The following is a 16,419-nucleotide window of genomic DNA, read 5'->3' on the forward strand; positions in this document are numbered from 1 at the left end:
CGACCATGGAAATAGCGAACTAGATTTAATAATGGACGTGGGAAATTCGCAGGATTGGATGGTACTCCTGTCCCCTCCTCTCCTTCCATTGCGGGCAGCGCTAATTTTACCGCTTTATTTTTTGGAAGTTAATTCTTCCACTGTATTGCATCACTACCAAGTTTCTAAAGAATCCGAAACACTTCTAAACCGATAAAAGTGATTGCAAACTTTGTGATCAAATTCAAGTACGTTCTGTGGAAGTTGATTTCTAAACCGTTTTAACATGATTCATCACCGAGGATAATCTTATAGAGTTACAGTACTGTGAAAGTCTTTTGCATTCATTGTCGCCAAACACATTTGAATCTATTGCCGACCATGTATGTTTATGCCTAACGCAATAAAACAAGCAAGAACTGACAAGGCGAGGGACAACGAGGTGATGTCTCATCTTCTCCCTTTGAGAATATATAGCTCTTATTAAGATGCATTCACAATCCAGCGACAAGATCAGAAGAGAGGATTCATAGCTTGGAAAGTGCGATATCGATGACATCCACGAAGAAATCTGTACCAAATAAGGTTATATGCATGTGCATCGTCACTGTACAACAAAAACTGAAGAAAAGAAGCCACACCTGAGTCTTCTTTTGAGAAGCAGAGAGGAGGTGTTATTCTGAAGACATTACCATAAAAGCCACCCTTTCCTACCAACACACCCATGTCTGTCGTCGAGAAACCCAGATTTGTCAGAGAACAGACAATGCAGATGTTGGAAGAAGCTAAACAGTTTGAAGGATTTCTTACCTTTCATCAGCTCCATCACACGCAAGATTTCTGTTTTTGCTGGTGTTTTCTCGAGGCGATCAGTGACTAACTCAACTCCGAGCATCATCCCTCTTCCCCTTACATCGCCAATGACTACGATCATCAAACCCATGAATATATCAGACTATCACTGTGACAATTGAAACTAGAGTTATTGTGAGAATGCCATGCACTGACTTACTTTCATGTTTTCCTTGAAGTGCCTTGAGTTGATCTTTCAAGTAAGATCCAACGATCAATGCATTTTCCTGAAGCTTTTCTTTCTCGAGCACTTTGAGCACAGCGTGACCAGCTGCTGTACTGACCGGATTACCGCCGAAGGTGTTGAAGTAGCATCGGCTAGTTAGAACTTGAGCAATTTCTGGAGTAGTAACAACTGCACCTAAAGGCATACCATTTCCAATACCCTGCAAGCAAAATTTCATTAACAATTACTTAAAGTGTTAGAATTCAGTTAAGAACTATCAGAGTCAACCTTGGCCATTGTGACGATGTCTGGCACCACACCATGAGCTTCAAAACCCCAGAAATGGCTTCCCGTGCGTGCAAATCCTGCTTGGACCTCGTCGGCTATGCAAAGTCCTCCAGCCTTTCTTATGGTTTTATATACACAAGGCAAATAACCAGGTGCCAACTCCAATATTCCACCTACTCCCTGTTTAAGTGTTAACCAATGCAAAAAAAGGTTTTGATTGAAGAAAATGAAACAATATAGGATATGTAAAGCAATTCAAATGCTTGTTCTATCTTCACAAACAGTGATCTCACTTGATTGTGGCATATAAAAGAAGAGAATTATCTGAGCACCTGTATTGCTTCTGAAATGAAACCTGCAACTCTCCCAGAAGTACCGAAATCTATGATTTCTTCAACATCTTTAGCATATTTTTCTCCATCTGAACCAAAAACTCCTCTGTATTGGTCTGGATTCAAAGCGTGGTGCACTCCAGTCTGGGATGAAACAAATGCCAGATCGTTCATCGACAGATTGATTGTTTAGATAAAAGTGAAATTTTAGAGCTTGAACAATTCTTTCGATATATCACAAGTTTTATCAATCTGTGAACAACACATGCACCTGAACAACATTGAATTTCCAGTTGCATTGAGCAGTTGCACCCATTGTCCCTGCAGCGTTCCCATGGTATGCATTTCTGAGCGATACGATATCATGGCAATCAGTATAAAGGCGAGCAATCATCATGGCTAACTCGTTTGCTTCAGTGCCAGAATTTGTGAAAAATACAACCTGTATCGCGTATAAGATTTCAATTTAAACACACTAAGAAAAAAGGATGCTCGTAGAGAACAAACGTCTAAGTGAAAAAAAGTAAAATCTACACCTTGAGATTCCCCAGGCAACTTCGAAGCTAACGCCTCAGCGAAATCTGCAATGGCGTTGTTTAGATATACAACAGTAGAGTGCTGAAGTCGTTTTGTTTGATTGATTATTGCTTCAATAACGTCAGGGTGGCAATGGCCACAGCAAACAGTAGCGATACCGCCAAAAGCATCCAGATAGCGGCGACCATCCTCATCAAATAAGTATTGTTTCTTCCCATCAACAATGTTCAACTACAAAACACAAAGGCGAATTATATACTATCAAGTTACAGAAATCCTAAATTACTTTGAAGAAGATTGACAATTTACTGGAAGCAATAGTCAATTCAGTGATATAATCTGATTTTATTTTTCACTATCCGTCTGTGATTTTGGTGGGTTAAAGAGGGTAAGAAAGCAAACGCACAGGCTTCTTGTAGAAGTGGAACAGGGAGGGGCTGAGGAACTCGATCCGCTTGCGGAGTATCTCTTCAGTCCGTGGCCCGTCGTAGGGAGGCGGTGTGTAGTCGAAACGTGGCATCTTGGAAAGAACAGCGGCGGCGGCATTCTCGTCGGCTGTCGCTGCCACCGAAGATCGGGAGAAGACCCTCTTAAAATTCCGTGAAGAAGAAGAAGATGATGAAAATTGTCGAATAATAAGTCTCTTCATCGCTTCAGGGGAGCGCAAGAAAGGCGTGATCTTCCCTCGATGGCTTCCTTCTCTCGCTCAGAGAAGACTGATCAAGAGAGGGGCACTTAAATAGGAAAGCTGCCTTTTTTCCCTGACCACTTTGCCCTCGTATCGCATATCATCTTCCTCGCTCACTTACTGATGCGCTGTGACTCAGATATCCTGCAAATACTGATGAATCATCACCGGATTGTTGTTTGTGCTGGAGTTGACGTGAGATTGCTGGAATTGATGAATTTTTCTAAAACTTTCTTAGGTACTTTTTGTCCTTTCTCACAGTTAGTGTTTGCTTGGGGCGAAGCAGATGGCGATGGATGAACTGCTCAGGGACGCTCATTCATTTGGATTGAAAAAAAAAACATCATACAAATGATGAAAATGAGTTCATCAACATGATATAAACTTGTTTTCGGCGTGCATTTACTGGTAATAAAACAAAGTACTTTTGAAGTAGTTTGATTAAAACTCGACCTATTTCTCCTTGTTGCTATATTATATACGTAAACGACATTTTGAATGGCGTCATGCATGATATAGCTTTAAAAATATTTATATGCAAAGAAACTCATCTCCCAACCATATCACATTATCATGTGTCAACTTTTTAAGTCAGACGACAAACAGATTGAATATATAGTGGGAGTTTTGTAACTGCAGCTACAAATTTTTGATGTAGAGATGTCAAGCAATGGAAGAGGATCATGCCACTGCAAAAAAAAAAAAAACAGCATTCTGCGATGCGATGAATTTTACGACGAATTTCTTAAAAAAATTCGTCGCAAATTGTTTTACGACGAATTTGAATTCGTTGCAATCAAGGCGTCGTCAAATGTTGCGACGAAAATAAGAATTCGTCGTCAATTGGCGACGAAAGGACTATTCATCGCCGATTTGGCGACGAAAGGATTATTCATCGTCAAATTGGCGACGAATTTATTTTCGTCACCAAATATCGCCGAATCTCAATTTCATCCCGGCGTTTTGCGACTAAATTTATATTTGTCGTAAATTTGCGACGAATAATATTTCGTCGCAGATTTTGCGACGAAATTTACAACGAATTTTGCGACGAAAATAATTTGTTGCGAATTTAGCAACAAATTTTTATTCATCGCAAATTTCGTTGTTAATCTGCAATGAAAAATGAGTTCGCAAAATTAGTTGTAAATTTGCGACGAAAAATTTTCGTCGCAAAAATTCGTCTCTAAAAATCTACTTTTTTTGTAGTCTGCAACGATATGCTTATTAATTATATCTGTTCTTTAGTTCATAGCCTGTGACTCCTGGAATAAGTAGGAATTTGAGTTTTGAGAAGAAGGTTGTAGAGGATATTCAACGATGGTCAGAAAGGCTCACAGAATTCAATGATCGCGATTCTACTTTATAAATGGATGTCATTGCTCAAATAGTGAAGTTACACACTCGAGTAATATGAAAGCTTGTGGATTCAAGACTTCAAATTAGGTCCATGGATAGCTCGATTCTGTACCAGAGCTCTAGAATAGATGAAATTAAAGACGAAATGCAGATTATCAATATATTGAGGTTAGTACTATATCCTAAAGGACTGGAACTCCATGCCAAAGATTTTCACTATGTAACTGAACAACAAAAAGGATACTCAGGCCAAATCATTTCATTAAGTACTTGAATGAAAAGGTTTTCATTTGGCCAAGACCTTGATTTCCATGCTAAGTATTTTGTAGAATTTTGTTGAAGGAGAGAGTAGAACCATTAAACTACATAAGTGCTCCTACTTAACTAGGGTTATAAAAAAAAAAAAGCATCTTGATAGAACTGAAGTACTCCACATGTCCCTAAGCTAGCATTCTTGTCTTCATCTCACCCATATGATCTATTTAGGTCATTCAGACGAGGTATTTTCCTAAACTATAAAGTATTTTTTTATTATCTAAGGTAAAAATGACAAATTAAAAACCTCATTTATCATCCTCACATCACATCACATCAAGCAAACTGTAGTTAGTTTTGAATGTGAAAAAAATTGGTAACGTAGTTGATATTGTTGCTTTAGATTCGTTTTGGTTCCTTGGGACTTCGTTGCCTGAGCCTACAAGACGCCAAGCCTCGGCCACAAACGCCAGAAAACATTGTGCAGAGGCATGATGATCCGTGGCTTCAAGCAAGAAAACGCCAAGCCTTGCGTACAGACGCCAGAAAACATTGATGCAGACGCATGGTTGATTCACTGAATGAGACGATGAGCTTTTTATATCCGTCGTTTACTAATTTTTTCCGACAGGAATTCCATCTCCTCTGTCGAACACTTATCACTCTCACTTCCGTCAAACCCCCACTATTCTTCACATTCTAAGTTGGAATGATTGAGCAGTACGTCCCTTCAATCTCTTCATATCAAGTACAGTAACGCATGCAGATTGCAGTCGCAACACTTCTCGAGAGAAGTTAATTTACAGTGCGTAACTACTTGGATGCACATACTAATTAATGACACAGGCATGGCTACAGGTGAAGGGAAGTGTCGACGTCCGTCTCGTTGCTGTGATGCCACGAGCCGATGGTCAGCGAGGTGTCGACGACATGGCTGCCGCGGAGCTGTCCGGACGACGGCGCCGAGGCGCCGGGGAACAGCCACTTGGGTTGCTGATCCGACGACTGCAAGCCGACTTGGGCTCCCCTGTTGGTCGCCGACCTGTGGAGCTCCCTCTCTTCTCGCATCTCCCTCACTCTCTCCAGCTTCTTGAACCTCTCCTGCAGCAGAGCGATGGTGGAATTGAGCGAGACGCTCTCTCCCCCCATGGCTGAGGCGGATGATGATGAATTGGAGCTCTCAGCTCGTAGGTGCTGCTATTTATAGGGATCGAGGCCCTTCTCCTCCTGCATTAATGGATTAAATTTGTGGGGAAAGGGAGGGCAGAGAATCTATGGCAGGAGTGCAAAATCCAAGGAGGAAAGGAATTGGAGGCTATCTCAGGAGACGTTTGTTTGGTGGGTGGGAGCAGGAGCAGAGGCCACTTTAAAAGGGAGAAAGTTGCGGGGAGAGTGGAACAAAGGAAGCTTGGAGGCTTGCATTTGGCGGCGAGTTTTGGGAAGCATACGATCGATTTTATGCGACTCGTCTGTCTGCTTTTCGCTAGCTTCACGTTTTGGTTTTGGAGCATGTACGTTCCCTTCCCCTCTTTAACTTCTTCTTCCCCCATGGAATTTGCATGAGCTACTTCCAAATTTTGAACTTAGAAGTAATCAGCTAGCATTAACCTTTAATTAATTGCTTTATCCTACGATTCCTTCATCAAGCTTTGATGAATCATACAATGAAGGGCCATGTTTTGGCAAGAACGTAACAGGGCAAAACCCAGAAGAGCACGTTTGTCTCTACGTCCTCAGCTCCGGCGATCATAACAGTGACGCATGGATGCGCCCACGCATCGATTGGCGTATCCATTTGTTCTTTTCTCTTTTCTATCCATCTATCTATTCTTTATCATTTCACTCGCAGGTTTAAGCTTTAATTAAACTAATGACCATTTTAATTTAACAACGTTGAGACAGATTGAACTCCACCAATTCATTTCTAAGTATAAACTGGCTGAAATTAGGAAAACAAACAAGAAGAAAGGATCCAATTATCAAGTGCATCAGACGTGGCCTCAGAAACTAGTGGCGTTCTTGGAGTTTGCCTATGTAGTTAACCAGAGAGCATTGATTTGGATCGAACCCTTGCTATGATTTGAGTTTTTGTTTGTGCTTGACTTTAGCTGAACAGCTCCCTGTTTGTTTGTTTATGCACAGAGTTAAGGATTTAGCTTCTTTCTATCGAGTATACCATTTTTTATTTTTTAGTTTTTAATTTTTTGATTGAAATTTATTTGTGGAAACTTGTAAGATTGGTTTTTCTGCAAATGCAGCAGGGGCTAATATATATATCCAAACAAGATGCAAAGAGGAGAAGAGCATGAGGATGGCAGTACGAGTCCAACAGAGAGGTGTGGTATGGCAGAAACGCTTTTATTATTGTTGTTTGATCATTAGGTGGAGTTTCCATCCAAATGGCTCCGAGACAATGTGGAAAATTGGGGAAACGCAAGGGAACAAGCGACGTCAAAGAAGCATGGTTTTATCCCACAGAACAAATGATCAATTCCAAGCCTCGTTTTAGTGCACTGCCATAAATTAAATCTATCTTTTTTAGCAGCATTTTGTGAATGTAGTAGTACAAGGCAAAGGAAGATGAGTATAATAATTAATTTGTAATCCTTATGATTAACAATTATATGATTATGTTATGTATGATGCTAACCTTCATAATATTTAATCATAGACTAATCTCAATTTTAAGTGGAGCTAGCTTGCAGTGAGGTCGTTCACTGTCAGAATTTTGTTAATGTAGTTTTCAAGCATAAACCCCGTTTGCGGTATTGCCACCATGATGAGGCTTCTCGGAGCTCCTCCTCCTGGTAACCATGGCCCAAGTAACGGCCTCCAGAACTAGCGCAACGCCGCCCAGCGTCGCGATGACGGCGATGTAAGCGTCCTTCCACTTCTTGGCCGGGTCCAAGATATCGAAGCCCTCGAAGATGTTGACGATGCTGAGGATTATGACGGCGTATCCGACCGCGTAGTGGTAGAGGTTCCAGTACCATCTGTACTTGTGGTCCTTGTCGGGTCTCAGAAACAGAGCGAACACCTGCACGGTGGCGAGGCAGAAGAGGGCGATGCCGATGTCCCTGTGCTTGTGGTAGGTGATTCCCTTCGACTCACTGCCCAGCTTGAGGCCGAGAATCCAACCGGCGAGGCCGACAACGTAGGCCGAGCACTGGCAAGCGACGTGGAGGTAGAACCACGCCGGGTCGGCGGACTGGAACACCTTCACGTACCTTGCGAGGATGGCTCCAGTCGGCAGGAGAATTCCCCAGCTGATGGCGTTTATAACTCCATGAATCTGTCGGCGGATTCAATTGATCATCAGAAAAGATTTAAAAAAGTTGGATGCAGGATGAGAAAGACCGAATTTTGGACAAACGTACGTTCTTGCGATGCAGCCTCGAATTGCCTCCGCCGGAAGCGGTCTGACCGGAGAGGAAGTCCAGCGTAGACATCGACGCCATGCCGGCTGCGTCAAGAGGGTGACCGTAGGGAACTCCGTCTCGAAAACTCGATGAAGCCTGCCACACCGTGTTCTGCCTCGTGTTACTTCCCGGCAGCTCCAGGGAGGCGTAGATGGTGTAGTAGCCGCTGGAGTACTCCGCCCGCTTTTCGTGCACCGGGAAGGCCAATTCCTCGTCCCGGACGTCGGCGACCTGGACGTTGGTGCTGGCGAAGCGGGTGGCGAAGACGACGACGATGCCGGTGCTTCTGTTAGTGAAGGCGAGGAAAGCGTTAGCGCCGACCATGCCGGTGCTGTTGGGGTTGATGGCCCAGGCGACCCAGCTGGAGGAGGACCCCGATGCGCGGTAGGCGATGTCGACGGTACCGTTGGAGGCATGGTAGTTCCAGTGGAGGGAGGCGCTGTGGTAGGGAAGGACGTTGCAGGCAGTGTATAACTTGCCATCGGAGGAGGTAATCGCATCATCACACCTTTGGGCGGTGGCGTGCAGCAACAAGGAGGAGGAGGAGGAGAACACGACGAGGAAGAGGACGGCAAGCTCCATGGCCGAAGCTTGGAGGGGAATCGATGAGGATGGCTTCAGAAATCCAGGTCGAGGGAGGATCACAAAGAGGATTGGAATTAGTTTCATAATTTCAACAGAGAACGGAAAGGATGTGATTTTCTACAACGAAATTGGAAGACAATGCCACGGGCCAATTTCCACACCTCTGTGGCCACGCGACTTTCTCCATTCAAAACCTACCTCAGACTCGTTGTTCATCCATCAATTTAACTGGCGAAGTCAACATGAGAATTTTACTTTCTTTTCTTTTGTCTTCTTATCAGCTACCATTCCCCACGAGTCCCTTGCAGAAAAAGACTAACATTAATTTCTTTTGATACCTTCCTACGTCGACATGACCAGTTGATGAGCAAATAATTGGATATATTTGGGTGGCTTTATGGAAATAAAGTAGTGTTCAATCTAATTGAGTAGACGATTGACCTCCTTGCTAACAAAAAAGTTGAACAAGTCCAACTAAATGCAAGATGAGTGATTATCAATACTATGGTGTGAGTTACATAGAGCTCCAAACCATTATAAGGCCGGATCAATTGTTGTGCCACTGACCATAACATTGAAAAGTCGTGTCGACATAGCATGAAGTTGGAACAGCAGAACTTTTATGGTTGACATGAATTCTAATGACACAGGAGACCTCTTTATGACTTATCAATAGACAGAGGCAACTACACACAACGATGAGTGGAAGACAATGTTCACAAGAACATAGATCACATGCACTCTCTAGTCGATGTTAGTTTGTATCTTCGATGACTAATGCAACAAACATCATTGGATGAAGAAACTAATGAATTTGAGAAATTGATAAGAAACCCTGACTCTTCTTTTTTCTACACACCTGCAACATGATACTTCCATCCTATTTAACTTGGCCTGAATATTAATTTTGCTTGATTATGCCGATCAGAATGCATACCATTATCAAAAGTAAAAGCACTTGATATTAGATAACTCTCAGAAGTTTTGTTAAACAACAAAATACTACATTTAAAATTCAAGGCAACAAGACAAGGAGCCGATAATTTTGGATATTGTAATCATACCTTAGGAAAATTGAGCCGAATCTTGATGCATGGTCAGTTTCAACCATGCCATAACTTGAGCCTTCAGCATTGGCTGATTGATCAGCATTGATCTAGGGGGAAAATTAAACCAAATGCGCTTTCCCAAAAACTATGTATAACAAATGTTCAAGTGCATAGGCATGTCGGAGACGAGCATGCACCGGCAATATGGTTTTGAGCTGATAACACCACCTTTTGTTGGATATGGTTCTTCATGCCCTTTGTGAGGCAAGGAAGATAATGAAGAACTGCTGCGCCAATTTGCAGAGTTGCACTTCATTGTATACGTAAAGCTGTTGACTTCATCTTTCACGCAGAGGAAGAACAGCCGTAATTTTGTTCCCTTCCCATCCAAAACTAGATCAAACAAATGTAATTCTACGGCAATCTCAGAAATAAATTTCCCTTCCACTAAATCGAACAGCAAAGAACGTGGTAGGGGATGGATTATACAGAACAAAAGAAAATGGGATGCTTGTTTCTTCAATCAAACAAAGCAAAAGCGAGCGGAAAACGAAATAGAAGATCAAAGAACCTTGGATTCTTCTCCGTCGCGGATTTCGGCATTTCAGTCCCTCAGATCCAGATGCAGATCGAGGGTTTCATTTGCGGGAAGAAACGATAAGATCCAATCCGGTGGATCGCCGTTGTGGACAGTGCTGCGCCGAATTAAATGCGTCCCTCCGTCGGTGACGGCCGCAGCGAGCCTCGCCGACATCTTTTGTCCCCGAAAAGTAAAAGGGCTCGATCGACGGCGTCGAACCGAAAATCGACCATTAAGATTTGCGCACCGCGCCGCCGCCCAAGTCCGACATTTTTAATATTGATCTAACCCAACGCACCGCACCGCATCAGCTTCCCAAATTGGCACATCTTTATTTTAATTTGTTGCAAATATTTTTATGATAACTTCATAGATTTTTGCAAAGATCAACTTTCAAACAAATAGATTTCATCGTATAATTGTGTCAGAAAGCTGAGGAAAGTGCTAAACACTCAAAAAGATCATATTTTAACTTTTCGGATCATTTCTTAGATTCAGGTCGATTCTTACATTTTAACTAAAATGCGGCGGCCGCCGACGGCGCTAGGTTCACGTTGAGATGACAGCAGGAAGAGCATGAGACTTGTTGCACCGTTGACTGAGATGATCGCGGAAGGAGAAGAGGGAGATGAAGCCGCCGTGCGGGGGCCGCAGCTTGCTACGGTACGCGGCCTCGTCGTACGGCCGCCGGTAGAATTTCATGAACGGCAGGAACGCCTCCCTCGCCTCCCTCTCCCTTTCCGCTCGGCTGACGTGGCCCTCTTTCTTGAACGAGAACAGCGCCGACGGCGACTGCAAGAATGATGGCATCGGAGTCCTCGGCCGCTGCTTGGAGGGCGTCTCTGACGGCGGAGGCGCACCGACGACGCGAGCTGTTGATCGGGAGGCGCCGGGGGAGGTGAAGGAGAAGGACCGGGTGGTTAACGGGGAGGCGCCGATCAGAAAGGGGCTGGCGGTGGGCACCACGGAGCTGGTGGTGGTGGTGGTGCTCAAGTACCACGGCTTCAGCGAGTTGAGGTGGGAGACGGTGACGGAAAACCGGGACGAGGTGGACCCGCCCACTTTGGCGGCGCCGCCGCCGCCAACCGGTGCGTCGAAGCGGAGGGAGGTCGTCCTTCCGCGCGACGACGCGAAGGTGGCGCCTTCGAGCGAATCCTCGTAGTCGATCGACGACACCACCGCCGTGACGGCGGACAGCTCGACGAAAGGCCGAACCCCCTAATCAATCGATTACAAAACAAGTAAACAAAGTTTAATCACGCTGCATTAATTTCCAACAGACTGCGTTGATTGTAGACCTTCCACAGACAAGAGAAGAGCGAGGGTGGATCGATCACGATGGCTCTATGAAGGCGCCCAGGGTAGTACTCAGAAACAAGTTTCAACGTCCCCAAGAACAGGCTGAGGAAAGCCTTCGGTGACCTGAAAAAGCCTGCAACGTATGGCAGCGCGCCCATAAATACACACATTAAATCTTCCTGAATCCGAGACAGAAAAAAACAAATCATCTCACTGTTCATTAATTTTTGAAACGTTGGGAATTCAAAGAATGTTACTGTTCTGTAAAAAGAGTTTGCAGTACTCTGAACATTAGCTTGTTATCGACTAAAACCTCTGTTTCAGACTGAACTCTTTAGTACTTCATGTTTTCAATTTTTCTTAAACTGAAGTGAGCTTTATTAGCTTACTGGCGTCAAAGAGAAGCACGAACTGATCCGCGGATCTGGCCATGGATGAGACGGCCACTTCCAGAGTGAAAACCAAGAACCGGATGAGTCTGCAAGAAGCACAAGTAACATAAGAATAAATATTTAGAGCAAAATCAGACAAGTGAAGAAATGAAAGCTTGCTTAATTCCTTACGGCTTCTGAGATTGATACTTGAAGTAGTCCTGCTTGATGCGAAACACTGCGACAGGCCTGGCCTCGTCGTCGTGACCTGCTACGTACGCCATCCCATCGGCCAGCTCGGTGGAGAACTGGTCCGCCATTAAATGCGCTGTCAGGTTTTTGATACAGAGGAGATAACAGGAGTTAGCACGGACAGACACCATCATATGGAAATCCAATGGGAATGTATACTTCTGAATCAGTCAAATTAAAATCTAGTATTTTTTTTTTCAAAATATATTTCAAAGTTAAGACATGATCAAAATAGTGAAATAGAAAACACCAGCTGCTTTTGATCTACGTTGCTATAGGAAGTTACCAGCTCCAATGGCCTCTCTCCACGAAAGGACGGCTCTGAGATGCTTGGCCGCCTTCTTAACGCTCTCTCCTTTAGCTCGCAGGAAGAGCTTCACACAAGCATCGCTACAGAACTTGCCCTGGCATCGACGATAATAAGACAAATCTTATACTGTTCATGCATGTATGGTTAATTCGTGAGGGGCCACTGTGGGAAAAGCGAGAGCGTGCAGAAGTTTTCACCTGTTCCACTGTGAGAGGAGCTTGTTTGTTGAGGGCCCTGAGAACTTCCTCCACTCGAGCCTTGGGCTCTTTCTTCTCTGTAGTAGATCTCGTCATCACAGAGGGGTTAAAGTTGAAAACAGGAAAAGGAGAATGAAGCAGGCGTATGTTGAAACACTTGGAGATGAGGTAAGGATGAAGGCATAAACCTGAGGGGAATAATTGTTTAGGCATGTGAGGCGAGGTGATGCTGGTATTTATAGTGGCGACCAAGAAAGCGAGTTGTTTCGTACTTGTGCTTTGGGAGAGGACACAAACCGGGCAGAGCCCGACTTACCACTGGGAAGCAACAGGGGAGAGAAAAACTGGGCTGGGGAGAAAAAAGCAGGGAGGTTTCGAAATTTCTCCATTTTCTTGGACGAAAACTGGTTCTGTTTACCGGACTACAGGGAAGGGAGAAGAATTAAATTAATCGACATCAAATACTTGTGAAAAATGATGAATTTGAGCTCAAATTGATGTACGAACCAAAGAGTGAGGAAGGATAAGCAAATTAAAGCTCAAATTGATGTACAAACCAAAGAGTGAAAAATGATGTATTTGAGCTCAAATTGACGTACAATCTGCCCAGCGTTATTCTGAATCCATTCCACCTGATCCTGTTGCGCAGGGACCTTTTGTAGCTGATATAGATTTTGACCTGCTCTGTATATCAGTCCATCTTCATAGATCGCGTAGTTTGTGTCATCACCTGACGCCTGGTGTCTGGTGCCTGGCCGTGATACTGAAGCTTGAGCCAAATGGCACATACTCTAAATCAATGCTGCATTCCGTCTCCATTCCTTGCTTAACACACTTGGACGCAGCAATGCTTGCAGCTGTTACACCTACACTCCTTTTCTGATGAGTGATGACTCCCACTTCGAAGAGCTGCAGCACAACTGGATCATCCCCAGCGCATGCAGCAACATCGCTTCCCCCTGCCAGGCCACTCCCACTGCCACTCGTACTTGTAGCGGTTGCGAGGTGGAGGCTTTGGCTTGGCCTACCAGCTACTTTCGAAAACGACGAGAGATTGTCACTGCTGGCTGCAGCTTCCGTCCAAATACGCTTGGACTCTACCTCCTGCTTCTATTTGCTTGTAGTCAACGGGATGGCGAGAGATTCCCGCCCCTGCGTCCACCTTCATGCATCGCTACTCAATGCAGCGCAGTGCGATCATGATGGATGGAGATTATATTAACTAATCAAGTCGTCCCCCAGATCGCGAGTGCATATGGTGAATCATTTCTTCAAGGTTTTGTACTGCTTTCTGATCATTTATAAAGCTGAAGCACAGCAGCAGCAACGAAAATCAATTGAATGTGAACGCTGGTTGACTTGACTGGTTCAAAAGAAGAGAAAAAGAGTAGGATCGATCTTTGTCACTGTGGAGACCCAGCTGAACAAATAGATGACTTCTTGGTAGTACCAGACGCGCGATTGTTTTCCTTGTCGATTCTTTCAGCATTGAGAAGTATTTTCATGCTTCTCGATCTCATTTCTTTATGAATTTGAAATCTCAGCTGTCGCCAGCTCCCTGGTCAATATATTTTCTTAACGAGTCAGGCGATTTAGTGTTTTAATTTTCGATGAACTTCAGTTCTCCAAACTGTAACTGTGCATCGAATCAATGGTGTAATAAATAGGACATATAGTTTCGAAGTTTTGCCCTACAAACAGTCGCACTCAATCAACGTCCTTCTTGCGCTGGACGTGTTTCATAAGTTTAAAAGAGTGTGTGATGCCCACCATTATTTGACACTCTGCTTGATGTTGCACGGTACAGTGAGAGATAATTACAAAGCGTATGTTCAGTGTCCTCGGCTGCTATCCCTCATCGATCTCGACGACCAAGTTTGTGGCTGCTTGCGGCTTGGTAGTTGCTAGTCCAAATCAAATGGCCTGGCCGAGATCAAATGAATTCAAGTCGTCAACAATTCACACCCCAATAAACTTGACCGTGTCTTCGACTGTCGGACGCAAATTAATTGCCTCGGCAATTTTTTGGGAGCACCACTGCTGACTACCTCCATTCTGAGATAAGAGTTTTCACAACTATAAGAACTGGAGAACGATTCTCTTTCTGTGTCAGCTACACCAAAGTAGATTAATCAATCATGGTGAGTGGGAGTTCAGGTCAGAAGAGCGTCGACGGCCATGGCGGAGCAGCGACACCGGGAAGCATGAACAAGGCCAAGAAGAAGAGCAGCAATCCCTACTCGACGAGGGGACTCGACAAGTACTCGACCTTGCTGAGCGAGCTGGAGACCAGACGAACAAAGATCATGGAGAAGGCGGACGGCGTGTCGATGGTCAAGTTCAAGTACTCCGACTCCGACGTCTTGATTCCCATCGTTTTCCGGGGCCGAAGAGAGCAGCTCGACCAGAAGCATGAGGACGGTAAATCCACCACCAAGCAACCCATGTCGCGGTCAGAGGCGCCTCCACTCGATTCCAAAAGCGTCAAAACAGAGGTCTTGCCGCCACCGCCACCGCCGCCGCCGCCGCCTGTCGCCGCCGGCACTGCGTCCGGAAGAGAAAGGGCAGAGAAGAGGTCGGATTGGACGGCGCGTTATTACTGGCATTTGGTGGTGGTGGTGGAATTGTTCGGTCTGGTGGTGTTTGGGAGGGCGTTTGCCGTGTGCTGCATGTTGATGTGGTGGTACTTGGTCCCGGTGGTGCATGGCGAACAGAGTGGCAGTGTGAAGTGGTCAACCAAGGGCGGTGCAAGAAAAGTAAGCAACAATAATTCGAGGATTAATACGGGAGCCTCAGTTGGACCTTGTTCTTATCACTCTACCAGAAATGGAGCATAGGTACTGTCCAAGGATAATTGATGACAATGTATGATAGATGATCTACTAGCTGTTCAAAGTCCAGCTCTGCCCTGTAGTTTCCCTGTTCAGATTGCTTAAAATATATCTTGTATGCCATGGCTTAGTAATAGATCTCTATTTATCTCTACACCTTTCTTCTCATTGACATAATTTCTCTGTACCAACCTTCCAGATAAACAAAGCTTAGCAAATTTTGGTATAGCGGGAAAGGCGTAGAATATATTATTAAGAAGAAATTAAGAGGGTACACAATCACAATACAAATCCTTAAGAACAAAAAGGAAGTTCCATAGTCATAACGAAGCTTCCCCAATTTTTGTATTATGCATAGACTTTAATTAAGTTTAGTTTACGCTTAAATCTTCATTTCACCACAAATTTGCGTCGTCTTCTACTGCTCGAGCTCGAAAGCCGACACCGGAAAGGTGTCGGACAGCCCCGTGCCGGTCTTAAATGTGATCTTCCCGGACAAAGGATCTCCGATGAACACCTCGACCACGGAGAGCCAGATCAGCAGCTCCCTGGCCTTCACCCCGGTTATCTTCTTCAGCTTGCGCTCCTCCACGAAGGCGGTCACCTCGGTGGCGTAGGACACCATCTGCTTGATCTTCTTGAACATGTGCTCCTTCTTCTTCCTCTGCGTCAGCCACATGAAGGAATGTTCGCGGTTGTAACCCACCTCCACCATGTCCTCCAGCGGCAGCAGGCCAGTGGGCAGGCACAGCTCTAGCATCGCCTCGATCGTCTTCTCCTTGCAGATGGCGTCGCCGCTGTAGACCTCGGCGCCATCCCTGTACTTCTCGATCAGCTCCATTGCAGCCATTGTCGGTGTAAAAGCGAGCCGAGCGGAGAAGCATTTATACACAAAGAAACATGATTGCGAGTCGCTCTCCCTCATTAATCCTTCGTAACTACAAACTACAAACTATATAATTAAATGGTCAGCAGAATGGTTTGCTTTCATTTATTTAATTTTTGAATATTATATAGATGGGAGATGAATGGTGCATTGAATTGTCAATTAGAGGTTGAGTCAATGCACG

At 44.6% G+C, this 16,419-nt stretch overlaps 5 protein-coding genes across 5 annotated transcripts; 1 reads left to right on the top strand and 4 right to left on the bottom strand.

Annotated features, from left to right (window-relative positions):
• Positions 1–243: 243 nt before the first annotated feature.
• On the bottom strand, positions 244–2,874 carry LOC141838278 (alanine--glyoxylate aminotransferase 2 homolog 3, mitochondrial-like). The gene is made up of 9 exons (XM_074725714.1): positions 2,561–2,874; positions 2,152–2,385; positions 1,889–2,059; positions 1,618–1,761; positions 1,286–1,465; positions 992–1,217; positions 790–903; positions 621–707; positions 244–550 (listed from the first exon to the last, which is right to left on the bottom strand). Exons 1-9 carry the CDS (start codon positions 2,801–2,803, stop codon positions 507–509), a joined length of 1,443 nt encoding a protein of 480 aa, XP_074581815.1. The 5' UTR covers positions 2,804–2,874; the 3' UTR covers positions 244–506.
• Positions 2,875–7,005: 4,131 nt separating this feature from the next.
• On the bottom strand, positions 7,006–8,622 carry LOC141838201 (cytochrome b561 and DOMON domain-containing protein At5g47530-like). Its single transcript, XM_074725615.1, has 2 exons — positions 7,834–8,622; positions 7,006–7,748 (listed from the first exon to the last, which is right to left on the bottom strand). Exons 1-2 carry the CDS (start codon positions 8,542–8,544, stop codon positions 7,200–7,202), a joined length of 1,260 nt encoding a protein of 419 aa, XP_074581716.1. The 5' UTR covers positions 8,545–8,622; the 3' UTR covers positions 7,006–7,199.
• Positions 8,623–10,593: 1,971 nt separating this feature from the next.
• Positions 10,594–12,702, bottom strand: LOC141838211 (uncharacterized). Its single transcript, XM_074725625.1, has 7 exons — positions 12,686–12,702; positions 12,519–12,654; positions 12,298–12,415; positions 11,952–12,087; positions 11,778–11,866; positions 11,388–11,521; positions 10,594–11,307 (listed from the first exon to the last, which is right to left on the bottom strand). Exons 1-7 carry the CDS (start codon positions 12,700–12,702, stop codon positions 10,639–10,641), a joined length of 1,299 nt encoding a protein of 432 aa, XP_074581726.1. The 3' UTR covers positions 10,594–10,638.
• Positions 12,703–14,542: 1,840 nt separating this feature from the next.
• On the top strand, positions 14,543–15,584 carry LOC141838260 (uncharacterized). Its single transcript, XM_074725691.1, has one exon. It carries the CDS (start codon positions 14,657–14,659, stop codon positions 15,353–15,355), a length of 699 nt encoding a protein of 232 aa, XP_074581792.1. The 5' UTR covers positions 14,543–14,656; the 3' UTR covers positions 15,356–15,584.
• A 12-nt stretch (positions 15,585–15,596) lies between these two features.
• Positions 15,597–16,226, bottom strand: LOC141838269 (uncharacterized). Its single transcript, XM_074725703.1, has one exon. The coding sequence runs from the start codon at positions 16,197–16,199 to the stop codon at positions 15,768–15,770; it is 432 nt and encodes a 143-aa protein (XP_074581804.1). The 5' UTR covers positions 16,200–16,226; the 3' UTR covers positions 15,597–15,767.
• Positions 16,227–16,419: the final 193 nt, after the last annotated feature.

The sequence above is a fragment of the Curcuma longa genome, chromosome 1 (assembly GCF_044706935.1).
Source record: "Curcuma longa cultivar G26 ecotype Majalengka, Jawa Barat chromosome 1, ITB_CL_G26_1.1, whole genome shotgun sequence".
Lineage (NCBI taxonomy): Eukaryota > Viridiplantae > Streptophyta > Magnoliopsida > Zingiberales > Zingiberaceae > Curcuma > Curcuma longa.